General features: G+C 44.7%; 2 protein-coding genes across 4 annotated transcripts in view; one reads left to right on the top strand and one right to left on the bottom strand.

Moving 5' to 3' along the window:
* The window catches only part of ADPRM (ADP-ribose/CDP-alcohol diphosphatase, manganese dependent), a 19157-nt gene extending 6149 nt beyond the window's left edge, over window positions 1–13008 (bottom strand). Inside the window, exons 1-4 of one of the 3 annotated variants that reach the window (XM_025428366.3) lie at window positions 12888–13008; window positions 7285–7896; window positions 6260–6376; window positions 2079–2835 (exon numbers count right to left, since the gene is read on the bottom strand). In XM_025428366.3, the coding sequence (XP_025284151.1) occupies window positions 2525–2835; window positions 6260–6376; window positions 7285–7879 (1023 nt within the window). In that variant the 5' untranslated portion in view covers window positions 7880–7896; window positions 12888–13008 and the 3' untranslated portion in view covers window positions 2079–2524. Of the gene's footprint in view, window positions 1–2078; window positions 2836–6259; window positions 6377–7284; window positions 7897–12887 lie in introns of those variants that run through there. The other 2 variants (XM_049110227.1, XM_035716696.2) reach the window with 2 other exon arrangements.
* LOC112647362 (protein SCO1 homolog, mitochondrial) lies at window positions 12999–27345 on the top strand. Its single transcript, XM_025428367.3, has 6 exons — window positions 12999–13330; window positions 14319–14409; window positions 17262–17459; window positions 18225–18317; window positions 22168–22283; window positions 26447–27345. Exons 1-6 carry the CDS (start codon window positions 13049–13051, stop codon window positions 26579–26581), a joined length of 915 nt encoding a protein of 304 aa, XP_025284152.1. The 5' UTR covers window positions 12999–13048; the 3' UTR covers window positions 26582–27345.

Genomic DNA, 27345 nt, shown 5'->3' with positions numbered 1-27345 from the left:
ATGGACACTGGACAGGCAAAATTCTCTATTAAGATTTAGATGAGAGAAAAGGAAGAAAAAAATCTAGTCAATATTAAAGCAAATAATGTGAAATTTATTTTAAGGGCCAATAAGATACATATGAAGGCTTTCAGTGTTCCAGTAAACATTTAGCTTATGTGATACTTATGGTTTTTACATCTCTTTTAATGTTAACTACTAAAATCACACGTGAAAAATGGATTCCTTTGCAAATTCTTTTTTTTTTTTTTTTAAAGATTTTATTTATTTATGATAGTCACACAGAGAGAGAGAGAGAGGCAGAGACACAGGCAGAGGGAGAAGCAGGCTCCATGCAGGGAGCCCGATGTGGGATTCGATCCCGGGTCTCCAGGATCGTGCCCTGGGCCAAAGGCAGGCGCCAAACCGCTGCGCCACCCAGGGATCCCTCCTTTGCAAATTCTATGTAGGATCTATGTAACCTCCAGGTGTAATGCCTGACTCTACTTAAAAAGATGGTAATATTCCAATTTTTTAAAAAAGTAGTGTTCCAAATATACTTTCATCCTATCTGCACCTCCGGTATCACTACGAATTCCAAGATTATAGGCAGTTCCTTTTGTATCTTGATAAGCCTGGAAAAACTTGGAAGAGCACTGCCTCCTGAGGAGTCCTTCTTACTGAGATTGTTGTAAACTCTATTTCTCAAGTGAATTTCAGTGAACGCCAGGTCTCTAGTACCCAAGCCTCTTGCCTTCCCACTTGCCTTTTTCCTTCCCTCTGGCACTGGTCTCCATCAGCCTCTCAGGGACATGGATCCAATCACAGTCTCCCCAGTGGAAACGGGGGGCTCCCTGTGGTCTGACAAGCCCAGTTCCAACTGTGGGCTCACCATTCAAGGCTCTTCACGACATGGCCCTGTTAGCTTCCCGTGCTATGTCTTGCCATGACCCTAGGCACCTTTTGGTGAATCTTCACAGTGTCCCTCATCACTCCTACAGTCTGCATGCCCTCTGACTTCTGCTGAGTCTACTCTGCCTACCTGTCAAAACCATGTTCCTCCTCTTTCATGTCATTTCTGATCCCATTAAACAAAATTGAACTCCCCCTGGCCCCCACACACCCAGGCCCTTCTGCACATGTCTGCATCTGTGGGTGGTAAGGTCAGTGAATGCAGGAAGCACACTAGTTACCTCTCTGGTGGGGGGACTCACAGCTCTCAAGGATATGCAGGTCCTGGTCCCCAGAACCTGGGACCATCACCTTGCATCACAAACCAGGCTTTGCAGAGACGATCAAGGTGCAGATCTTGAGATGGGGAGAGAATCCTGGATCCTCCAGGGGATGCCTGGAGATAATCACAATTGTCCTGACAAAAGGCAGGCAGGCAGAGGGAGGTCTGAAGAGGCTATGATGTGGGCTTTGAGGATGGAGGGACGGGCCAGGAGCCAGGAATAGATTGCAGGAAGTGGGCTCTAGAAGCTGGGAAAGGCAAGGAAGCGGATTCTGTTGCAGGGAGTCTCTGGTGGCAGGAAGGCAGGCCTGTCAATACCTTGAACTCAGCCCAAGGCAAATGGCTCAGGCTCCTGGCCTCTAGAACTGTAAGAGCACAGACGTGCTGCTGGAAGCCACCAATGTGGCGGTAATCTGCCACAGCAGCCCCAGAACGGGGGCACACGGATGCTGACTAGAACTGCTTTTTACTCTCTCGATGTTTTTTAGGTCCTGAGTCAAACTTCCTCTACACTTAATGGTCCCTTTGCTCTCTAGTAAATGTTGCCACAAATAAGCCTTAGCATGTAGGACAACTGAGTTAACATGCTCCATTTGTCTAGAGGGAGTGAGGAGTAAATTCATAGAGCCCCTGTGGTCTCTGGCTGCTAGAGATGAGCTGCTGTCCAAAGACACCTGGCCGGCAGGCACACAGCTGCACTGGCCTCTGGTCCTGCTTTGCTTAGAATCACAAGGCGACCACATGACTCCTCAGGAGGCCCTGCTCATAGCCTCATATGGGAGAGACCACACATCTGTCTGAAACAGCTTATTTGTTGTTTATAAAACACAGATATAAGCCTATAAATGTCCAAACACGATGGGTATTCTGAGCAAAAAAGGTCCAAAGTTTATTCACACAGCAGGATAAACAGAGAAAGTTTACCTGAGCGTATTTTATTTTTTTATTACGAATTTTAAATTACATAGGTAATACATGAATACATCCTCCTTGTAAAAAGTAAAAAATTTCCGATAAGGCTAAATGAAGTCAGTTTTGAGAATGATACCACCCTCCGCCCCCTCGGTCTCCTCCCTGGCTGATTCATGCTGCTTTCATTCATTCTGTTTCCAATCCTCAGCACTGGATATGTTATCCCAAAAAATGACATTTCAGAGTGTCTCATGAGCTAACGCACACTGAGGCCATAAATACATTTCGTTGTGCAAAGAGAATGCTAAACAATGAGCCTGAGGATTTCTGGGGGGTGGGGGGAGATAAACAAAAACAACACTCAACCACCACTCTGTAAAGGTAAACAGGTAAATCAGACTAAAATTGGGAAGCGTTCTCCTTCTTGTAATTCATAATTCTGTCTGGAACTCTGCCTCTCCCTTTCAACATCATTTTGTCAGGATAGACATAAACCGTGCCAAAGGCCTGGCTGTCCGGAGCCGTCTCAATAACCCCTTCTAGGTTGATGTGGTGCACACCAAAAGGATCCTCAGAGTAGCCACCATCGTGAGTGTGACCGGCGAAGAAACACACCACACACTTGTGAGACCAAATGACTGCCAGGGCATCTCTGTAATTCCAGGCCAGGCACACACTGTCAGAGGCCTCTGGGTAAATGGGAAGATGGCCTGTTAGTTAAAGAGAAGAAAAGTTATGAGCCAACTAAGAAATATCTCTTTCATCAAAACAAATGGCTAAAAACTAGTACTTGGAAAAAAAAAAAAAAGGAGGGAGGCATTGCTACTTATTTCCAATAGACTAAGACCACAGAGAATCCATGTACGTGAGGAACTAGATCATCTACAGCCTCATCTCTGCAGCGTAGAGGGGGAGACAGTCTACGCACATGGGGAGAGGCCTCCATCTGGGCAGAACCCCTGAGATCCCTACAGCCTACAGCGTCCGAAGAGGCACGAGTGTCGGGAAAAACCAAGGCAGGCCCATGCAGAACGGTCCGCAAGGGTGGCCAGAAGCCAGGCAGATGCGATGCTGGAGTCCAGTCTCTTACACAGAAAGAAAGACCCCTAATTTAAGAACAGTGTAGGGATGAGTCATGGGTTATATGTCATTCATACAGACAGTGCTTTAAAACTGATTCATGCTGCTTTAAACACCTCCATGAGATCACATAGCCAGAGCCATTTTACAGATGAGAAAAGTGAGGTAAAGCAGGGAATATTTATCCTAGGTCCTGCAGGAGATACATGGAAGGAGAGGCGGGAGAATTTCGAATTCCTGACGCCAAGACACACAGGCGGTCATGTCATGTATCACTCTGGAGCACAGGCACAAAAGCTCACTCAGCTTTGCTTCTTCCCCTTAAATCACTTTCCTGTTTTATTACTATAAACGGTTATTTTTATTCTAAATTTTTATTATGAATATTTTTATTCTGTTTAATACCTATCAGTTTGTAATACAATTTAAAAAGGGGGGTGTTAACAGATTCCTAAAGAGTCAAAAGAGTCAGAAGAACTTAGTGAGCGTGGGCACAGGCGCGCACACACACACCCCACGGGTGTGTGCACACACGACCACTCCTGAAGCCATGATGAGGTCTCAGAGTCCACAGAGGCTGGTGACTCTCCAGATTGAGGCATGACTCTGGACTCCTCTGACACAGTGACCTGCTCCCTGTCCTTGAAATGCTGGACTGCCAGGACACCACCAGTCCCCCTTGTTTCCCTCCAACCTTGATGACCATGAATTATCACTCCCCTTGGTGGGCTGCTCATCTCCCCACTCCCTACTAGGAGGGCCTCAATGCTTGGTCCCTGGGCTGTGCTTCTCTGTTTACACCTAATGTGACCTAGTAATTACACCATCTCCAATGTCTCTGGCATTCTTTCCACTCCCACGTGTTTATACCCAGCCCAGACTTTCACTCTGCATTTCAGCCTCAAACATCCAAAGTGCTTACTTGATGTCTCCAATGATGCCTAACAGGCATCTGAAACTTAACCTTTTCACAGCCGAACTTTTGGACTCCCCACCCCACATCCCCTCTTGCTGCAACAAATAGCAAGGCCAGCCTTCTAACTGCATGGCCCAAACCCCAGAGGCAGAGGCAAAATGACCTCTCAATACCCAAAATGGAAGTCAAAGAGCAAAGGAGAACAACAACAACAACAAAAATTGCTATTAGCCATTTAAAACTCTGCTATAAAAAAAACTGTGATCAAGGGTTTCTTCATCAGGTGTCTGAGCTCACAGTGAAGGGAGTATGAATATAGGACATGGCTAACATCCACAGGGGGCATAAAAGGAAATGAAAGAAATCCAGGACAGGGTGGGAAAGGAGATGGGGTGGACTCCAGTCTCAGCCAAAAGCAGGAACTACCGACAGAACTGTGTCATTTATCTCAGTCTCCTGAGCTTCAGGATGAAAGGGTTGACGGTATGACCCGTAGGTCCCTCTCAGCTCCAGTATTCTCTGAAGCGACCAAACAGCAGAGACAAGTGAAGTGTCCCGATTTTTAAGACCACCTACTGAAGAGCCAATGTCACATCACGCCAATAACCCCAGGGCACCCTGTTTTCTCTGAGTGTTGGATGACACTTGGTACTCCCATGGCAGCATAGACACTCTCACTCCACCTACACGTTTTCTCCACTTCGGTGAAAGAGTCACGACTATTTATGGAGGTGTACTTTTAGATCATCAGCTATCAGAATAGCTTGTCATCTTCAAGGGGTTTTCATGTTCCTAATTCCATTTGGTGCAATCCAGAGAAAAACAGTAGCTTGTAAGTTCAAACACTTACCCAGACTCACACAGCGCACAGAAACAAATGCATACGGAACAGTCCCCTGCCCTGGGGACCCCGGGCACAGGCAGCTCAGCCATTATGCCACATCAATTCTACACCTAGGATCTAAACTCCATGCGCAAACCAAGTACACCAGCCACACTGCAAATCCAGAATTCAGTTCTCCATGTGCGTGCATGTGGGCACACACGTGTGCACACATCTGTAGCTGAGTGTGTATTAAGTACCTCCTGATTGCCACAACCTGTGATGACAGCCCGTCTGCAAGAAGATTCTAGGTGGAAATAACATCAATCTCATTTCCTCACAGGCATGTGGCAGACAGTCCAGAACTGAAGTACCCACTGCCAGCAGCGTCTCTAATGCTCATGCCATTACCAGCTCTGGTTCCACCAGACAGCTGAGGCCTCTGGCTGATGGCCACTGTGCTGAGCAGCAGGTCTCCTGAGGCTGAGGTCTGGAATGGGGCCTGGCCTGAATTTCCCACTCACATATTATAGTCGACCCATGAACAAAGGTTCGAACTGCGCGGGTCCACTTATCCACATGATTTTACAATAAATACAGTGAATGCATTTTCTCTTCCTTACGATTTTCTTAGTAACATTTTCTTTTCTCTGCCTCACTTATTTAAGAAGATAGTATACGATACACATAACATACAAAACATGTGCCAATCCACCATCATCAGTAAGGCTTCCAACCAAGAGTAGGCCATCTGTAGTCAAGTTCCTAGGGAGTCACAAGTTATCCATGGATTTTCGACTGTGGGGGGGCAGTGCCCCTGACCCGCATGCTGTCCAAGGGTCAAGTGTACTACAAAAATGACCCCAGGTGCTGAAATTCTCCTTGGAAACCTAAAAGGCCATCTCACAGGCACTAACATACAGCAAGATGTTTTCCCTACTTTATAGTCCTTTCCTGACTGGATTGTACACGTCGATCTTATACTCAGGTTCTCCATAAAGAAAGGAAGGTATTCATCTGACAGCAAGAAAAATATTATTAGGGGATCCCTGGGTGGCTCAGCGGTTTGGCGCCTGCCTTTGGCCCAGGGCACGATCCTGGAGTCCCAGGATCGAGTCCCACGTCAGGCTCCCAGCATGGAGCCTGCTTCTCCCTCCTCTCTCTCTCTGTCTCTTTCTATGTCTATCATAAGTAAATAAATAAATCTTTAAAAAAAAAGTAATTTAAAAAAAGGAAAAATATTATTAGGTATACCTTCAAACCTCACTTTCCCATTCTCTAAATGCTGGCATAATCAAGTAATATAAATACTTACTCACAATCACCACCTTTTCCTGGTTTGTGTCAGAGAACGTAAGAACTTCATTCAACCAGTTAAGCTGCTCTTGGCTGAATCCTCCATTAAACTGGACAAATTGGGGCTCAGAGAGTCCTGAAATGAACGCAGTACATCAGACACATCAGCTCTTACCTCCTCTGGGCATGCACACTTGGCTAACATGGGGACACTTGTACTTTTCTGTAGGAAAATGTGGCAGCACTTGACTTAAATAGGAAATGACAAGAATTGAGAGCAACATACAGATAAATTGCCCATATCCCACTTGTCTGCTAACCTTGCTAGCTCCGCGTTACATTGAACACCAAACACAGGCTCCTGACTGTGTCCACGGAGACAATCACCTTGCACCCCATTGGCCATTTCCTGTGTCCTTTAATGATGCCAGGGTGTCACTGTACTCAGTACCTTTCCATCTGTCCCCCTCTCTGTCCTGAACACTCCGCCCATCCCACACTTCCCAAGGACAACCTCAATGTCCTTCCAAGCATTTAAGTTTCTGCTTCAATGTTTTTCCTCCCTGGAGAGGCCACCTCTGACCAGCTAAGCTAAAACACTATCCTGAGTCCTTGTCTTTAACATTACACATAATTTTCCTGGCAGCATTTATTGCTGTGGACATAATTCTGTTTGTTTTTGGTTTGTCCTGCCCACCTACTTCTCTTGCTTCCTCCACTCCACCCATCCCATTAAAAAACAACAACAACAACAAAAAAAAAACCCATCCACAAAGGTGACACTGTCAGCATTACTTCTGGCTCTGAAGAGCTAGCCCTGGAAAAAGGGACTGGCCCAGAGCAGGCTTTCAGATACCCGTTAAATGAATGAATCTTGAACCAGCTGCAACCAATCCATGCGCCGTGAGGCCTGTGAGAAATCCTGCCCCTGAACGACAGCGACAATATACTTTTACCTTAATCATCCATCTTCCTGCTGAATAAAAGGTAGCTGAAGAATGTAAAGACAATGTATTAGATTCTCAGCTCAAAGGAATAATTCACCTTGCGGACTATTCAACTCCGAATTAGGATTGTGCTCCCTCAGTATCTTCAGACACTGCTGGTATTTTGGAGAGGACTGATCCACGCCTAAGACACTCAAGTCGTAAGCATCCAGTAAAATGAACCGGAAGTGAGGGAACGGGACAAAGTGATAGGCATAGTAATCCTCCGAAGGCACAGTCTCAGGGTGATGCACAATCTGGTCTTCTAAAAACTTTGTGTTAAGTTTAGAATTCATCAGGTAGTTTCTGCTGAAGTTATAGAACTCATGGTTCCCCCACGTGTGGTGAACCGGGACTTTAAGCATCTGGAAAGTGTTCATAACAAGTTCTAGCGACTTCTCGGAGGCTTTATACTGTGCGTTGTATCCATCAATGATATCTCCAAGCTGAAGCACACAGCAGGGTAGGCGGCCCTCTGTATTCCAGTGTTCGATGGCACCCCGCAAGTGAAGAAGACTATGTCTGTAGTACCTCCGCCTGTTTCCTTGGAAATTATAGCCATCTTCTAAATCAGCATATTGAATGTCTGCTATTACCCCAAAGGAGAAGAGAAGCTCTGAATTCTCACTCAGGGTTCCAGGCTTATCGTCCATAACCTCCAAACAGCTTTCTAGATAAATGAGATGAAGGAAAAAAACGTTATAATGCTATAAACATTTTACTTTTCCAAATGGGCCGAAGAGGATGGTAAAGTATTAATAATAAAGAGAGAAACACATGAGCCTTCAAGTCCAATTGTCCTGGAGACAAAGTACCAAGTCCTTGAAACAGTTTAGCCCTCTCCTCTGTAAAATAACCTCTATTCTTCAGAAGAGAAACAATTTACAAAAAAAGGTATTATCCTATTATTGAACAGGCATTCTAAATCCAGGAAAGTCAAATTCACATCTGGTAGAACTTGTGATTTTTAAGAAATCTACACTAGTTTTTTTACACATACACACAGTACTTTCTTCCACAAACACAAAAAATAATTCTATCACAACCTCAGGATTTTTATAGAAAGTTACATATTACACTTGTTCATTGTACTTTGGCTAGGTTCCTGTTACAGGTTATTTTGTGTCAGGCCAGATCTTTTCTCTTCTTTGGCGTGTAGGTTGCTTGAAAGAACTTGCTCATATTTTCTATCTGGAATAACAGGGGGAAGAGATGAAGAAAGGAGAGGAATCATTTTAAATAAAGAAACTAAATCCAGCACAAAAACTAGCTATAATATTGATGTGATGATCTTCATTTCTGAGAAATGGTTCTTGGTTATTCAACAGCTGGATTCGAATTTGAACCAGCTTTTTTTTAAACATAAATATTAACTACCCTCACAACCAAAATGGAAAATACATCATCTTTTCTTCTCACATGTGATCTGTGCCCTGCCACACTAGCCGAGAACAAAGGAGTTAGACCTGAAAATCTATTATTTTATTAGATTATTTACAATCTAAATTTATAACCATTTGTAATGCCTCAAAAGAGCCAAAACCACTAAGAATTAAATTAAAAACCAAAGGCCATGACCCTAAAGAATCAACTACTCTTACTATAAAGTCTATGGCAATAGACTGCACCATGGCATCTAAGTTTATTAAAGCTCCTTGTTTCTAAAACAACTTCATGTGGAATTTCTAAAATTACTTTCAGACTCCTGGTCTCCAGCAGCCCCTACCGCTACTGAGTTCTCTTTAATCATCCGCAGACGTGTGAAATCCTAGCTGACAGAGGGCTGCTGTCCGAGGTGGGGGTGACAACTCCACAGCCCATAAGGGAGCCAGACTTCAATTTGAGAATCAGAGGTCTCTTTTCATTCTGAAATCACTGTCACTAAAGGACACACATTCTATGTGATCCACCCAATTACTTTCCTTTCTTCCTTAATTGGATTGGGTAGAACTAGCCCTAACACAGGTATAAAGCAGCACTAGAAAAAGGCTAGAAATCCTGAAGAGCAGCTTGGTGTTATAACACTTTTTTTTTTTTTTTCATTTGCTCGTTTCCTTCTGCAGTCCCCATCCGAAAACCCCAGTAGATACCAGGGCAGCTATTATGTGTGCAGGGTGGGGGAGATCATCTGATTTGAAGGGTGGAGAACTCAGATACATAAAATATCAAATTCATCTAAGTTAGATGAAAATCTGTAGTCTTATTTGGTTTCAAATATTTGTGATTCAAAATACAGATTAGTAGGAGAATCCAAACAGAAGATAACTGGGTACATGTTATCACTGGAACATGATTACCAGAGCTTAAGAGAAAGCAGATTCTGGGGAGGCTTTTATCCCTTGCCAAATGTGCTTGTTTGTTTTTGTCTTTAAACTTAGAGGCTGTAGGGACGCCTGGGTGGCTCAGTGGCTGAGCATCTGCCTTCATTCAGCTCAGGTCATGATCTCGGAGTCCAGGCATCGAGTCCAACGTAGGGCTCCCCATGGGGAGCCTGATTCTCCCTCTGCCTATATCTCTGCCTCTCTGTGTCTCTCATGAATAAATAAATCTTTAAAAATAAATAAATAAACTCAGAGGCTATAAGGTGATGATCTGTATGGCGGATCTCCCAGAGGGAGCTTTTAGTGATCTTCTAGGAGAAGCCATTATTTTTGCCTGCCTAGTTAGTATTCATTTCCTATTCTTCTGGTAATAGCAGCCCTAGTCTCTCTAGGCATCCACACAAATCCCTGCATTGCTGCATGTGCTATGACCTTTACCCCCTGGCTATGCACGTGTCTGAAAAGCACACACATGACCCCGGCCTGGCCTGTAAGTGCCCAGTTTCCCTCTGATCAGTTGGAAGTAAGCATATCACCCTGAGCATTAGCGCAGGGGCTTTTGCTGCAACCACATTTGTGAAGCTGACAACGAAGGCCAGAGCTGCTGGGGAAGGTTACCTGAGAAGAAGCCCAACCTGGAAGGAAGCACATTTGAATGATGCAAAGAAGTCAAGTCCTGGAAACATCAGTTGAATACTGGGATCCACCTGTTCCTGCTAGAACTACTCTTGGTCATTCAATTCCATCAGCCATTACATTCTCCTCTGAGGGCTCAGTTGGTTAAGTGTCCGATTCTTGGTTCGACTCAGGTCATGATCTCAGGAGCCCCCTCGGCGTTCGGCACAGAGCTCGCTTAGGATTCTCTCTCCCATTCTCTCTCTGCCCCTCCCACCCTCATGCTCACACACTCCCTCTCCCTCTCTCAAATAAATAAATAAATAAATAAATAAATAAATAAATAAATAAATAAATAAATTTTCCTCTGAATCTAGTCAAATTGAACTGGCTCTAAGATTCCTGTCATGTTATATGAAAAGTCCCATCAGATACACCTTTCACTGGAATACAGTTCAATTTAGAGAAGAAACTCAAGGGTAAACTAAGATTTGCCAACTTTTTCAAGAAAATTAAGCAATGTGCAGGGAAGCAGTGAGGGCCACACACTTCAAAACAGTAATGTGTTCTGGGGGAAGAAAAGAGATCAGAAATGTCCAAGACATACAGCAGGGAACATACAGTTTTACAAAATAAAGACATTACTTTTAAACACAGAAATGCAAACTGATACTGCCATCTGTTAAAGATGTGAAGCAAGCAGGAGAGACAAGGCTACGTGTAAGGAAAGACTATTAGGATCAGAAGTAAGTCAGGCGGGTCCAAAAAACCCCAGTGGGCAGGGAACTGACTCTATCCACTAGTTCATGCCTTTTGTCTCTTATTGTATGGTTCTGGGAGGTGCCAGGGAGCTCAAAAAGACTGTCCTGGTGGACAGAGAGAGGAAAAAGAAAACCCAGACACCTCCAATGAGGAAATGCAGAATTAATAAACGTGCCAATGCCATGGGACTTTGTCAAAATACCCTGCATCCTCCACCAGATACACACACAGAGTGGGTGAGTGGAGGATGACTGCTGAAGCCGATAATGGGCACGTGAGGTTTGCGCTCTCTTGCTTTTCTGCATGTTTCTAAATGTCTATGAAGTTTTTAAAAAGTTTAGAGAAGAAAAAAGTCTGGACAAATCAAAAGATCCAAGGAAATAATGTGCTCTTGAAAAGAAAGGAAAATCCCGAGTTTTAAGTGAGGTTTATTCTAAAAGTTTGGAGTGCACCGTTATTTGTGAAGTTACCTAGGTTTTACTTAAGAGGCAGGAGGATGGCTGCTGAAAGCTTTGAAATTGGAAGACCTGAAAGTGACCTGCAGTCCCAGGTTTTCCTAAAGGGAAATAACTCTCATGGGCACTTGTGAGATTCAACTAATGTATTTTTAATTACCTGAAAATACATCTGCCTAGTGAATCTCAAGATAACCAAAACAACAAACCAAAACATTTTATAGAACAAAATAGAGTAGAAAATTTGTATGACTGACATAATTAACACACAGTGGAGCAATGAGAAAGATGAACAAAATTTTTAGATGTTCACTGCCTGAAGGAGGAAGGTATTTTTGTGTCTTTTTGGCAATTGGGGGAAAAACTTCTCCCAGGGCGGGGAAATAGCCACCGAAACAGGCAAGTAGGAGAACCCTCACCCACGGGAAACCTCAGGGCAGAAAAATTTGTTTGTTTGTTTGTTTGTTTGTTTTTTGAAAAATTAGTTTGAGAAGGATCTGAAGTGCGGAACCTGGGACACCTGGGGGGGCTCAGTGGCTGAGCGTCTGCCTTCGGCTCAGGGCGTGACCCTGGGGTCCTGGGATCGAGTCCAGCATCCAGCTCCCTGCAGGGAGCCTGCTTCTCCCTCTGCCTGTGTCTCTGCCTCTCTCTGTGTCTTTCCTGAATAAATTTAAAAAAAAAAAAAGTGCAGAACTTCCAGAAAATCCCAGTTCAACTCGGGAATGAAGAAATGCGGGTATCAGCAGAGTCCAGCCTGACTGTGGAGGGAGGAGCACACTCACTCGGCGAGTTATGCCGGCTGCACACCCACACGCAGTGGGGCACGCGGGGGCTTCTGCTCGGGGCAAGCTCCCTGAGACAAGGCACGCAGGAGCAGAATCTGAAGTCAAGGAGGAGAAGTAGAAGGGTTTTTCTTTGCCCCCGCCCCACGTGTTTTTCTGTTTTGGCAATCCAGCGCGGAGGTGGGCAGGGCACGGGAGGCCTTAGGGGTGCAGACACCGGGATGGAAACACAGGCAAAGAGGCCGCGTGTGCACAAGCTGCAGCTGCAGCAGCCCGCGAGGATGCTCGGGGCCCGCGAGGACGGCTGGGCTGTCCCCGGCCTGGCGCCAGGCGCGGTCCCAGGGAGGACGTCATCCGCACACCTGAAGCCCGGCCAGCCCGGCGCCAGAGGTGCCCCGAGGTCGCCGGGGGGTGCGGGGTTCGCCCCGAGCCGACGCACCGGGAGCGCACACTCGGCGCCGCGCTCACCGCCCCAGCCCGCCCAGGGCCACCCCCGGGAGTAAGCCCCGGACGCCGAGTGCAACGGGCCGGCCCGCACCCCAGGACCGATGCAGCGGGGGCCGCGCGGCTGGGGGTGCTGCCCAGGCGGTCCGCGCCCGCCCGCGCCCGCGCCCGAGCCCGAGCCCGCCGCAGCCGCCCGCGCCCGCCCACGCCCGCGCCCGCCCGCGCCGCCAAGCCCCCGCCCAGCCGCGGCCGGACCCGCCTCCGCCGCGAGGAACCACCTACCGCGCGCCGGCTCCGCGGCCGCGGGCTCCCTGGCTACCGGCTGGGCGACCTCGCCACCAGCGAGCCGAGCGGAAAGAGCGGCCCCCTGCGACTTCCGGAGGAAGTGGCCGCGGCGCCGGAAGTCGGGGGGCGGGCCCGAGGAGGCGCGGACCGCCGCGGTCATGGCGGGGCTGTGGCTGCTCCCCGGCCCGGGCGTGCGGCTTCCGGGGGCCCGACTGTGGCGGCTGCTGCCTCGCGGGCTCGGGGTCTGGGCCCCGGCCCACGGCAGCGCCGGCACCGACGGCGGCGTCTGGCGGAGGCAAGTCTGCGCGTGGCGGGCCTCGGAGCTCGCTGGCCGCGGCCGGGGAGGGCGGCGCGTGAGCACGGCGATGCCGCCCCCGCCGGGGTCGTCCGGCTCGGAGCCCAAGGGCCGCAGAGACCCCACGCGCCCCTCCAAGCCCGGGGTGAGTGCGGCCCTGCAGCCCTCCCTGCACCGCGGCCTGCGGCGCCGCGCCCCCCCCACCCCACCCCGCCCCGCCCCCGCCGCCTTGCTGGCCACCTCGGAGACCGTCCGCGGCCCGGCCGCGCGGGCCCCGCGCCCTCCTGCCCCGAGCGGAGGACGTGACAGCCGACGGCTTCCCCACGCCGCTGCAGTCTCGGGCTTGGGTTGCAGCGCGCTGCGGCGCCCGCTCCGCCCCAGATGCCCCCAAGATAGGGTTCGCGTTCTCCTCGGAGGTCTCGGCCTCGCGTCGGCCGGGATTGAGGGCTCGGAGCATCTTTAGTTCTGTCGCTTGAACCCCCTTGAGAGGGTCGCCGTGTGGGTTGGAATGGAGCAAGGCGAGATGCGCGTCGTGGTTGCGTGCGGGATAGGCCGTCTTACTACACCTTTCTCAGGTTCTCGTCCGACCGCAGGAGAACTTGACAGCTGAGAGGGGTGGGCTTTAGAAGCTGGGGCGGGGGGAGGCCGAGGAGGCGGACATCTGCCTCGGGACTGGAAAAAGAGTGCAGACAAGTAATTTGCGAGGAGCTCCGTTTCTGCTTTGGCTCTGGTATTTCTGGAAGCCAGAGTTGGGTCAAACCGAATTTTCTTTGTTTTGTGTTCCTAGTTATCAGTCAGCACAGTCACCTAAGTAACGGGTTTTGAAATCAGCAGGTGGCAGTCGGGGTCGCACGGAGGGAACAGTTGTGAGACTTGAGCTTTGGGTCTCATTCACCTGGAATGGACTTACGGAGTTTCCCTTTGGAAATGAATGCCTCCGTGATTGTGATCACCGCGGTGTAAAGTGCCTCCAGACTCTGGGTACTTCCTCCCCCCAGAGGAACAGGAGGCCTTCTGTATATTTAACAGGATCAGGACTTGTATTCATGTCTATGAAAGACCACCGGAGTGAATTCAGTGTGGTTGAATGTTTGCATCTTACTAATATATATCTGAAATCTCTGCCCCAGTAGCCTGTTTCCTGGAAGTCTTTGGCATTCACGTTTGCAATTGGTGGAGCTTTACTGGCTGGAATGAAGTACTTCAAGAAAGAAAAGACACGGAGTAAGTAGACATTCTCTGGTTAGCTCTGAATAAAATTCTTCTTCTCTAGCATCTTTTATTTTGTTTTTAGACTTCTTATCTTTAGATAATTTCATAGGAGCAGAATAGTTCTAAAGGTGGTCTACAGAGTTCCTGTGTATCTTTCGCCTAGCTTCCCGGTTAACAAATTATATAACCATGCATGGCTCATTTGTCTAAAGTAAGAAATTTTAATAGGTGCAATACTATTCACTTGATTTCGAAGTCATCTGTTTTTTTTTGTTTTTTTTTTTTTTCATTTTTTCATTTCATTTGATCAGGTCCAGGATCTAGTCAGAATGAAAAGACTTGTGGACAGGCTTGGATGTGGGTGATTAGAAGCCCAGAGGGTACAAAGATGATTGAGGCATAGTCCAGCCATCGAGGTGCATATTACAGGGAAGCAGACACAGGAGTAAAAGATTTCACAAGGGCCAACCTGCACTGCAGACCACGGAGTATCGGCAGAGGCCAGAGGCTGACCGTGGATGATGGACAGATAGGGAGAACCTGGTCAGGGGGTGCCAGGAACTGCTCCAGATTAGCATGGGAAGTGTTTAGAAATTGTTTGCATGCACTTTATATTTTAGTGAATATTCCAGGCTTTTAAGATTTGGTTTAGAAGTTTCCAGGAAACCTTTAAAATATCACTTCAATCTGTCATGGTTCTTTAGAGTCAATTTTGATGCCATGATACAAAGGATGTTTTTAAATCCATGAAAATTTTAAAAAAAAATTTTTTTAATAAATTATATACGTGAGAATTCATGGGTTTTAGAATCTTAGCATTATAAGATCCATATCAACATATGATGTTGATTTTGCATAACAATCACTTTTATTATGCGATTTTCATATTCTAATAAGAAATTAAGATCCTACAGTTTCACAAAGAAACAAATCTGAGAAACTAGGACTGTAGTGGCAGAGACAGTTCTAGAATATGCAAGCTTTTGAGTTCAGTTTGGAATTTCGCCTGCAGTAATACTTGATTGATTGATTGATTGATTGATTGATTTATTTATTTATTTATTTATAGTAATGCTTGTTTTATAAAAAATTGTTGTAAGTGCACCTGGTGGGTGGCTCAGTGGTTGAGCATCTGCCTTCAGCTCAGGGCGTGATCCCGGGGTCCTGGGATCGAGTCCATCATTCCCCACAGGGAGTCTGCTTCTCCCTTTGGCTATGTCTCTGCCTCTCTCTGTGTCGCTCATGAATAAATAAAGTCTAAAAAATTATTATAAAACTACTAAAAGTATTTCTAAATCATTTTAGAGTCTTTGCTGACATGCTGTCTCATCATCTCTAAAAACTTCACTGTGTACTTTTTATGAATAAGTATGTTCGTCAACATAATCATAATGTAGCCGTCAAAATCAGAAAACTAACATTGACATGTTAACTACCATTCAGTATTCAGACCTCATTCAAGTTTTGCAACTTGATGTTTTTTATCCCAGAAGGATCCGGTTCAGAAACATACCTGTATCTTCTTTTCTCTGTAGTCCCCTTCAATCTGTAGCGGTTTCTCAGTCTTCATGTGACTTTCATGACCTTGAGAACTTTGAGGATTACAGGCCAGTTATTTTGTGAAATGTCCTTTAGTTTGAGTTTGATTCCTCATAACCAAGAATGAGGATTCTTCATGATTATTAGGGAGTCAGACAAACCCACATGTGTCCTTTCAGCAGGAATCTCATAAAAGTGATGCTGTATTCTCACTGCTTCTAGTCTGGTATCATGTGATCTCATTTTGTCCCATTACTGATAATGTTCAGGTTGATCATGCATCTGTCGGGCTTCTCTATGGAAAACATGGTTAATTTGTATTTTATGGTGTGTATTTTCATACATAATATATTCAGTCCCCCACAAGACTCCCCATTTATGTATGTCCTTATGGACTCGTGCTTTCCTATGCCTTCATAATCTCTTTATTTTGATGCTCAAATTGTTCCGCATTGGTCCCTGGGATCCGAGCAAGCTCCTGTTCTTTTTGACGTGTCTTCAAAGTTCTTAGTTCTTCCTTAAATCTGGCTCGTCTTGGACCTCTCTACCATAGTTCCAATACCAGCCATTTCTCCAAAAAGCCCTGTTTCCTTTTAGTGGAGGATGATCTTTAGAAATCAGAACATGGGCTCATCACTGCTGGGTTGTGTCTGCTCCAGGGTCCTCTCCTCTCTGGGGACCCAGCTAGAAGATAAACGTATGTACTTATAGATGCATTTACTTCTATATCTGTATATATTGCAGCCACAAGTTCTTATTGGCACCTTCAGTTGCTGCACAGTACTACAGCATGCATCCTGTCCATCTGTCCACCCTTCTACCTCTCTTGCCATGTGTGATTCTTATCTTTAACATGCTTATTTACTATTGATCCCTTGTGTGAGGTCCCATGGCCACTGTCCCCACCCCGGTCAGGTGCCCTCCTTGGGACCCTCGGGCTAAGACTCCTGACACTGGGTACACACCTTGGGCCCAGACAGTCTGGTCTGGGCTGCTGCAGCCTATCCCCCAGCCTATCATGGCCACGTCTGACGGCAGGACTACGTCATTCCAGAAGAGGAAGAAATCTCTTCACCGCTTTGTTTTCTTAGTGTCCTTGCTATGTATCATAGCAAAATCAAATTCATTTGATTTTGTTCATTGTTGTATACTTGTTTTCCTTGAGAGATTTTTTAAGCTTCTTGAAAACAGACTGTTTTCCACATTCCAGACTCATTTCCACCATTTGCCGCAACAGGCATGACTGTAGAACTGACTGTACATCAGGCAGTTCGGTGCCTGTGGTTACACTGACTTTTGACCGTGCGTGTTTGTATCTCTTCAAGAGCTGGAGAAGGAGCGGCAGCGAAGCCTGGGAAAGCCTTTGCTCGGGGGCCCATTTTCCCTCACCACGCACACTGGAGAGCCCAAAACGGACAGAGACTATGTGGGTCAGTGGGTGTTGATTTATTTCGGTTTCACTCATTGTCCTGATGTCTGTCCAGAAGAACTAGAAAAAATGATTCAAGTCGTGGATGAAATAGGTAAGCCATCACCAACTGTAAAAAGTACATTTACTTAATGTCACCATGCTTCTCACATTCTTGAATTACTGTCATGTCGGGTGTTGGAATCACTTGGGCTCATTGTGAGAACAAAATCTAAGCATTGCACTTGTTTGCTGCTTTGATTCCTGTGACCTTATTCTCTAGCAGAGGGAGTTGTTCTGATGCTAAATGTTAAGTTGCTTAAACATGTCGGGGAGGTTGGGTTTCCCATAGCTCTGCATTGTGTCCCTTCCTTGGTTGTACATGCCCATCCCTGACACTGCCTTCATCCCCGTGACAGACAGACTGGAAAATTGGGCGTGCAGTCTGTGATATGCACTCAGTGGCATTTATTAGCACCAATGAGAAGGCAGGGTACGTCCTTTTTAAAATAGACTGTTTCAGGGGGTTCAGCCCTTATTGATAGTCTCTCTTGTCCTTGAGATACGGTGTGGGGGGCAAACTACAAACATCAGATTGGATCAGGACACAAGATAGTCACATGTCGTGATCCAGGTAAAAGGCACACACTGGTGCAGGTGTTTGGTAAGATAATTACCTGGTTCCACCACAGACACCGTGTACATCTGCTCCTCCTGCAGGCCATCCGATCCCCTGCCCCATCCTCTCCACTAGAATGTTAGGTGCTCCCCTGTTTCCTCAACTCCTCGCTGTATAACATTAACTACTCTCCTCTGTAATTGTTGATGTTCCTCTTTTCCCTTAGAGTGTGAATACTGACCAATGAGAACTTTCTTTCAGATAGTATTCCAACTCTGCCAAATTTAACTCCGCTTTTCATCACTATTGACCCAGAAAGGGACACAAAGGAAGCCATCGCAAATTATGTGAAAGGTATGTCGTATTAACAATACATCTTGGGGCTCCTGGGTGGCTCGGTTGCTAATTAAGCATCTGACTCTTGATTTTGCCTCAGGTCATGATCTCAGGGTTATGAGATCGAGCCCCATGTTGGGCTTCATGCTCAGCAGAGTCTGCTTGAAGATTCCATCTCCTTCCCTCTCCCCCCCACTCCCACTCACATGCATGTGTGCGCATGCTCTCTCTTAACAAATAAAAATCTTAATAATAATAATACTTTACATCTCTTTAAGCTCCTAGAGTTTTTGAAAGATCAACTCATTTGACCTCCATGCCTCATGAAATAGGGAGAACAAATATTATCATCAGGTTTACAGGCGAATAAAAAGGTGAGGCTGAGTTGTGACTGTGGCTGATAAGCAAATAAATAAACAAGTTTCTCAATTCCTAGCGCACAGCTCTGTTTCTTTTGTCACAGGAAGGACTAGACTTGGCCTTCATATATCCACAAAGCTGACAGAACCTTGAGTACAGAGTGAGGACACATTGCTTCTAATTCCAGGTCTACCCCATTCTGTAAAATTAGGACAAACGTACATCCTGGGAGTATGTAGATTGGGAGATTAGAGACTTTATATACAGATTGAGGTCCCAATACATATTTTATAAATCCAGAACACTTACTATGACAGACACATGTATAACTTTTCATGGAAGAATTTCTTCACCTGCAGGTTAAAACCTATGAGAAGGCACTTTAAAAAAAAAGATTAAGTTATGGTAGAATTAAGGATGAATGTTCGGGTTCTCATGAACTTGGCTAAATTGTGTAATTTCTCAGGATTCAAGTTTTTTCAGCTGAAAAATGATGAGCACAAAAATCTGTTTTGTTATAGGAGTGACAGGAACGTGGGTGCTGAAAAATCAGGAATTGGAATTCTAAATTTTAATTATGGTGAAATTGATTTAGGCTATGGTCAAAAGGGTAATGAATAGTTTTATGTTTAATTTTATCATATGACACATTGTAACACGTATCTAAAGCTTTGAGGTTATTTCAGAGTATGTTTGGAGAAGGAGCTGCTGTCTCTTGTTATTTAACATATTTATTGAGCTGTAATTGATGTACAGCAGCACATATTTAAAGTGTACAGTTTATTACCTTTTGTCATATGTCTCCACTTGTGAAACCATCACCACAGCCAAAAAAAATGGATGTACCTGTCACCCCCAAGAGTTTCCCTTGCACCCCTCCTGTCCCTGGGCAACCACTGATCTGCTTTCTGTCAACATGGAATAGTTTGCATTTTCTAGTAGTTTATGCAAACAGTTATACACTGTATACTCTTTTTAATGGCTTCTTGCAGCAGAATTCTTTTGAGACTCATGCATTCTTTAGCCTGATCAGAAGCTCGCTTTCTTATTGCTGAGCAGTATTCTGTTGATGGACATTGGAGTTACTTCCAGTTTGAGGCTGCTATAAGTAGAGCTGCTGAGAGCATTCATGTACAAGTCTTTATACGGACACATACTTTTCATTTCTCTTGAGTAAATTCATACGAGTGGATTGTTGGATCATGTAGTAGGTGCACCTTCCTGCTTTTTAAGAAAACTGACAGTTTTCCAAAGTGGTTGCACACTTTTACATTCCTGCCAGCCACGTGTGAGAGCTCTAGCTCCTGCCCATCCTCACCACACTTGATGTGGTCGGCCTTTAATTTTAGCCACTTCAGTAGGTGTTCGATGGTAGATCATCGTGGATTTGATATGCTTTGTTCTAACGACCATTGGTAGTACACATCCGGGGCTCCTGGGTGGCACAGTTGGTTAAATTATCCGACCCTTGGTTTCAGCTCAGGCCTGATCTTGGGGTCATGAGATCGAGCCCCATGTTGGGCTCCATGCTCAGGGAGGAGTCTGCTTGGGTTTCTCATTCTGTCATCTGTCCCTCCCCCACTTGCTCATTTTCTCAATAAATCTTCAGGAAAAAAATATGAAGCATCTTTCCATGTACTTACTTACCATCTGTATGTCTTTGATGAGTGTCTTTTCACAACTTTTGCTCATTTCTGGGGCTATTCGTTTTACTTGTATTCCTTTATCATGCATATTCCCAATTTGAGTCTTACAGGTGTATGATTAGCAGATATTTTCTCACAGTCTGTGGCTTGTCATCTCAGTCTCTTAATGTGGTTTGAAGAGCAGCTTTCAATTTGATGAAATCCAGTTTATTAGTGTGTTCTTTTATAGATAATTCTTTTGGTTTCATTTGGAAGAAATCTTTCCCCAACTGAAGGTTACAGAAGTTTATGTTTTCTTGAAGTTGTACAGTTTTTATTAGATATTTAAGGTGAATTTATGCTCATGGCATACAAGTTTAGCTAGAATTTGAACAATATCATGTTTATTTTCTAAAGCAGTAAGCAGCAGGTGTAATTCATTGGGTGACAGATGATCTCCAATGTAAGTGTGTGATGTTGGCACTTGTTTGTTACCACATGTTAACCAAGTCCTAAATGTCCCCAGAGGAGGAGAGAGCTAAGTTCTCATAATTCAAATGCAAAAACCCTACACTAATATTCTTCACCAGGACATACATACAGTAAATGATGATATAATCTTTACTAATTGCATTGGAATAGGGGGCGGCATTAAAAATAATTCAAGTTCATATGTAGAAAATTATTACAGTTTCAACAATATTTTTAAAAAGGTGTTGATATGCAGTGAATTTAGACTTCGTTTACTTTTCTCTCAGAGCAGAAAAGAAAAGCCATCCTACTTTTTCAGTATGTGAACAGTTTATCAATTTAGGATGAATTAGAAATGACAGTAGGCTTTTTTTCTCTACCTTTGGGAGAAGGTAATGCAATTAATAAGTGTTGGACTGTCATCTCTCCAGTCTGATACATCCAGGTGTTTTAAATGACTTTAGCTCACTTACACGAATCCCAAAAACCATACAGCCATACATCAGGTGCATGCTGTGAGATTACTTGCTAGAAAATGAGAACTATCGTGAAGCAAACATTTTTTTCAGGATACAGTGAAAAACTGCTTAATTCATGACAATATCTGTAAACTTCAGCATATGTCAGAAGTATGTCTAAGTATTTAAAAACAACTAAATTTTTTTAAATGTGGTTTAAATAACATAGAATATGTTTCCTCCAGATCTTTACAAGATCATTTTGAAAGGATCTGACTTACAAAGAACCAGCTTTGGGTTTCATTGCTTTTTCTTTACTGATTCCCTGTTCTCAGTTTCATTGATTTCTGTTCTAATTCTTTTCTGTTCACTTTGGATTTAATTTGCTTTTCTTTCTCTAGCTTCCTAAGGAGGATAATTAGATTCCTGATTTTAGGTCTGTCTTCTCCAATATACAAATTTCAGTGCCACATGACCCCAGAAGCACTGCTTGGGCTGCGTCCCACAAAGTTCGATAAGTTTTCATTGTCACTTAGTTCAAAATACTTGTAAATTTCTCTTGATATTTCTTATTTGACCCACATATTGTTCAGAAGTTTGTTTCATCTCCATGTGTTTTGGGATTTTCCACTTACCTTTCTGTTACTTCTATTTTAACTCTGCTATGATCTGAAAGTGCACATCATATGGTTTCTGTCCTTTTAAATCTGTTAGGGTCCATTTAATGGCCCAGAATGTGGCCTGTCTTGGTGACTGTGACTTCTTTATTACAAAGGAGTATTTGCATTTGTTCTGTGTACATTTCTTTTTCCTGTGAATCACGAGGGAGTGTTCAGATACCCATTGGAAGAAAGTGGCAGCAGGAGCTGCTTTATAACTGAGGTTTTTTAAATGGGGGGTGGGGTAGTTTTGCTTGCTTCTCATTTTTCACTGTGTTTCTGATTTTTTATTTAGAATTTTCTCCTAAACTGATTGGGCTGACAGGCACCAAAGAGGAGATTGATCAAGTGGCCCGAGCATACAGGGTATACTACAGCCCTGGCCCCAAGGACGAGGATGAGGACTACATAGTAAGTAAATGTTCAGGCATCTCCCACGGGCCAGCTCTCAGGCCCCACACAGTCGTACAGCTCAAACGACTGGCTTTTCAGAAATGAAAGAAAAGCTGAGATCACAGATTCCTCAGGAATTTGGGATATTTGAAAGGGCAACAAAAGTATAGTTTTTTTAAGGATGCTGGTTTAATGTATATTCACTATTCTCATAACCTCATTGCCTGTTTTTGTTTTTAGGTGGCCCATAAAATTATGGGAAAATACATGGCAAATGGTATTTTAGATTTAATAGAAATGATGCTTAGATACCATGTTGGAAATAAAGAGAAGCCATTGTTTGGGGACAAAGCTTATTTGGGTTCAAAACATCGTGTAGGTTCTCCACATGTCCCAGGGAGGAGGCAGAAGAAGCAGTGTGAGGCCATGGGGAATGTGGGGAACTGCATTTTTGGAATGGATAAGAATTCTGAAAAGCAAGAGAAAAGATTGAAAGCTATTAGAAGGTAGACTTTCCATAAGGTTTATTTTTCTAGAAACTCGATGCTTTGCACAATTCTGTGTTTATGTTTGCTTTCGGATGATGAAGGACAGCGAGGAGGTTGTGTTTACATGGAAGAGTTGCTGTGGCATTCACCAGCACTCCCCCTCCAGCCTCTCCCCTGGGAGGATGTCCCCATTGCCTTGTTCCTTCTCTTACCTGTGCTGTCACTGTGAAACACCAGCAGAGGGCATCAGGACCACCCCGCCCACCCAGTTTTCTTCTCAATCTGGACATTTCTTCCTGTCCATTAATAGTTGGCCTTGCAGTAGTACTTTCGTATCTTCCCTGTCAGGCTCTGGTTTCTCTGTAACATTGGTTGGGCAAAGCGATTAATCATAAGAGTCTATCAGATGCTCAACGATACTGTCAGCTGGCCTTCATGTGCTGGTAAAATACTTGGAAACACTGGGTTGTGTGGTCTACCTTGACTGGTTGGTCTTGACTCAGCCAGAGCACATCATTTTCATGGTTTCTGCCTGTAACCAACAGTGACAGCTAGGTGCCCTGAGATCATAACCATGAACATGCATTTGGGTGCTGAGATTTGTATTCAGTCATAAGATAGTCCTGCACAGAATCCAGAATACAAAGATTAACTTTTTCATTTTAAAAATTAGAATGCAGATATTTAAGACTTCTTGTACCCTCTAGAATGCATCCTGGACCCCACTTTGAGGCCTACTGGTCTACTGCCCTAAGAATTTGACCTTTGATAAGAACCAGTGAATCGTACACCTGAAGCTAATATAACACTGTATGTTATTAACTGCACTGGAATTAAAATAACAAGGAAGAACCCGTGAGATCGTTGCTATACGTTTGCTAAATCAACCAGTAGGGGAGGTGCTCTCCAGCTTAGGTTTCTCATTGGTACTGGCGCCTTCTGTGCCCTGAGGCCACAGATCTTCTTCCACAAATGGTATGAGAAGCTTCTATCAAGATCTAAGGGCCTATAGGGAGTGAGGGAGTGCCATAGGGTTGAGATCTCCATAACAGCAGAAGGGAGGCTTCTGGCTTTCGAGTGCCCGTGGAGTCTTCAGACTGATAGTACGTGCAAAGGGGGCGTGCCGGACACTTAGGATTCCGTTGGAAGCTGAGCATGCATGTCACTGCCATATTTATATATATATATGGCATATATATGTGTGTGTATATATACATGTATGTATTATATATATACTGTATACACGCACACACTATTACTTTAGTCTGTGTTATACACAATTTGGGACGCTTGGGTGGCTCAGTCAGTTAAATGTCCAAATGTCTTGATTGCAGCTCAGATCATGATCTCAGGATCCACTGAGTGTGGAGCTGCTTAAGATTCTTTCCCTCTGTGTCCCCCATGCTCTCTCATGAAAGAAAAAGAAAAGCACTACAACTGGCTTTCAAACCCAAGAAAAGATGTTCAGTTCCACTCAAAATGAAAGAATGGAAATTATACAATGTGATGCCACTTTCAGAAATCTGTTCTGACCAGCAGAGGTCAGAAGTTTGAAATACACTGTCAAAATCAAATTTGGGAAAAGAGGGAATCCACTGTTGGAGTGAATTTGGAACAGGAGGCATTCCTGTGCATATGGATATTAGGAATTAACTGATCCACACTCTTCGGGGAGTGGTTTGTCACATTTCAAGTGCAATACCTTTTACATTAGAGATTCTGCTTTGGGGAATTTTTTTCTACACCCATGTCCTGCAGCATCATTCTTAGAGAAGACTGAACACCAGGCAACCGTTTTTTTTAAAGCTGCTGTGTACATACTGCTGAGGAATGGAGTCCAGTATCCTGTAAAACTAGAAAGCAGCTACAGTATATCATTACTTCCATGCTTGCAGTGAGAGAAGCAGGCGGCGCGCGCACACACACACACACACACACACACTAATAAATGCAGGCGGTTACTCTGGAAGAATCCAGAAGGAGCTGGTGACAGTGGCCTTCTCCAAGGAGAGCAGGGGGACTCTGGGTTTCTAGAAGGAGTGCCAGATTTCCACTGCATAAGTTTACTGTATATTCTTGTGCTCACTTTTATGTATACATGTTACCTTTTCAAAAACATAAGAAGCATGTACATGTGTCTAGAAAACTCACACATTAGAAGAGCCACACTGCTGGTCCACAGTAGAAGCAGCGGATTGTGACAGACCCAGGTTCTAGGCTGAGGTCCGGCACTTACTAATGATAAACTCACTCTCAAGCCCTTTTGATTGTTTGCATAGGACTAGGATACCTGGCTCCAGGACTAAGGTGGTGTGTGAAAGAGCTTGTGCGTCATGCTAGCTTCCTTTTTCCATCCGAGAGACACTAGAGCTTCAAAGCACACTGTGTTAGAAATACACAATCGTTCGCTCTGCCCACAAGCCAGCCAAACGTCGAGATGTGACCACTGACCAGTTTGGCAGATATGGATAGAACAATATTTTGATTATGTTTAGAACGTAATTTATATTAAAAACACTCGTAAAAAAAAAAATCCACTGGAATTCTAGTCTTTCAAGGGAGAGAGAGAGAATAGAGTAGGAAAAAGGAAAAAGTAGTGAGAGAGGTGCCAGCTACAGAGTAAGGCTTGAAGAGCAAGCCGGAGACTCCGCTGAGACTCCATCAGATGTGTGGAGAATCGTGGGTCCCCTGTCCCGCTCCTGCTGTACGTTATTCTAAGACACATGAAATCACCAGCTGTTTGAGCTCTTGGCCTACATTCCTTCCCTATGTGCGCAGGCAAGTGGTTCTTTCCATTTGCTACCTCTTTATGAATGTGTGTATATAAAGAAGTAATAACCTCACAGACCTATAATGTGTGGCGGGCATCTTTGGGGGGTGTCGCCAGCTTGGTATGTGTGATCACATTTCTGTCTTCCTTTTTGTCTTGCCAAATAGCAATCAAGCCCGAAATAAATTCCAAGGACTCTAGGCGCCAAGTCTTCTCATTTAAAATTGGATTTGGTAGAAGCACATAAATTAAAAAATTGATGACTAATCTAAGCCTCAGAGTTAGGAATGTTTTCAGAACTCTGCCTGGAAAATAGATAATAAATTGAAGATGACTCCTCGGAGGGGTAGCATTTACAGCCTGAGGAGTTAGTTTCCAGATGATCTGCTTCTGATAGGATCATTCAGCATAGTGTATACGAATTTCTTAGGGGAGAAAAACCCTTGTTTCCACATTTCCCTTTGAATCACTGATATCAAGACTAAACACTGTGCTAGAATTTATATTATATACTTAACAGCAGTAGTTAGTTTTCTGTATTCTTCTCAATAAAAAGTGGTCAGCAGCATTTAGGAGTAAGGAGCTGCAGGTTCTTCCTAAAGTAGCAGCCATGTCTTAGGAGCAGACTCAGAGATTGTGTGGATGCGCATGTTACAGGTGGAACCAAGAGAATTCCAGACTCTTCCTTGTGTTTAGAGCAGTAGTCATTGCGGAGTTCTGGAACACAGAAGACTTTGGATAGTTGTCACCATGAATTTATTATAACAGGCTTAGACCCATTCTGTAAACGACAGGTGTAACAAAGGTTGTTGAAGCATTCATGTGAAATTCTCTTCTCCTGTAGCGTTTACTCAGTCACATAAGCAGCATGTTTGGTAATCTTTTTGTCCTTTCTCTCCCTCCCCCCACCTCTTACTCTGCAGGTGGATCACACAATAATAATGTACTTGATTGGACCAGATGGCCAGTTCCTAGATTATTTTGGCCAGAACAAGAAGAATGCCGAAATCGCTGGTTGCATTGCCGCGCACATGAGAGAGCACAGAAGGAAGAGCTAGCCAGCGTGGAGGCGGCAGCGGCAGGATTCTCTTGCGGAAGAGGAAAAAGGCTTTACCTCTCATAGGAGCCAAAATATATAGAGACACACACATGTATATGCAACCTACAGAATGGCCTTCATACCACAAGAGCATCTTTATTTTGGGCAGGGCAGGTTACCCTTGGGTTCAGCCAAGAGAGTTCTTGGAACTGTAAAGATTCCAATGACATAGTCACCTGGGACCAGAGGACCAAGTTAACGTGAAGCCAGCAGAATGGACCTCAGGAAAGCAGGGGGCCGGCAGGTGCGTTTCCCCACGTCAGCAGGGCCCTCGGGTCAGCGTTGCTGGTGTCCTGGACCCTCGTTGTCCAGCTTGTGGGGCTGATTTTCCAGGAAGAGTGTAATTTCCATAGTGCCTTTGCTTCCCTGCTTCGAGTTCTTGGGGGCTGCTAACAGTCAAATCAGGCTCTTGGACATTCAGTTAATCTTTAGACTTGAAAACGCATGTGTATAAGGTCTTCAGTGTTTACAGATGTCACGGTCAGGTTTTCATTGTGTTCATCAGCACCTGCTGAGTTTACTAATGAAGAGGAAATTTGGGGAAAAACCAATAGATCAGCTTCTGTAGGGATCTTTTATATGATTTTTCTTTAAATGTGCCGGGTTTTCAGTGACCTACCAAATGGATGGAAGGGAATGTGGATCATGACTGTGACACAGGGCACTTCTCTGCCTAAACCGGGTGGCAGTGGGTGTGAAATAAAGGCGTGTTCAGTTTTGCAA

This window comes from Canis lupus, chromosome 5 (assembly GCF_003254725.2).
Source record: "Canis lupus dingo isolate Sandy chromosome 5, ASM325472v2, whole genome shotgun sequence".
NCBI classification, from domain to species: Eukaryota; Metazoa; Chordata; class Mammalia; order Carnivora; family Canidae; genus Canis; species Canis lupus.
This window is presented reverse-complemented; position numbering and strand designations above follow the sequence as displayed.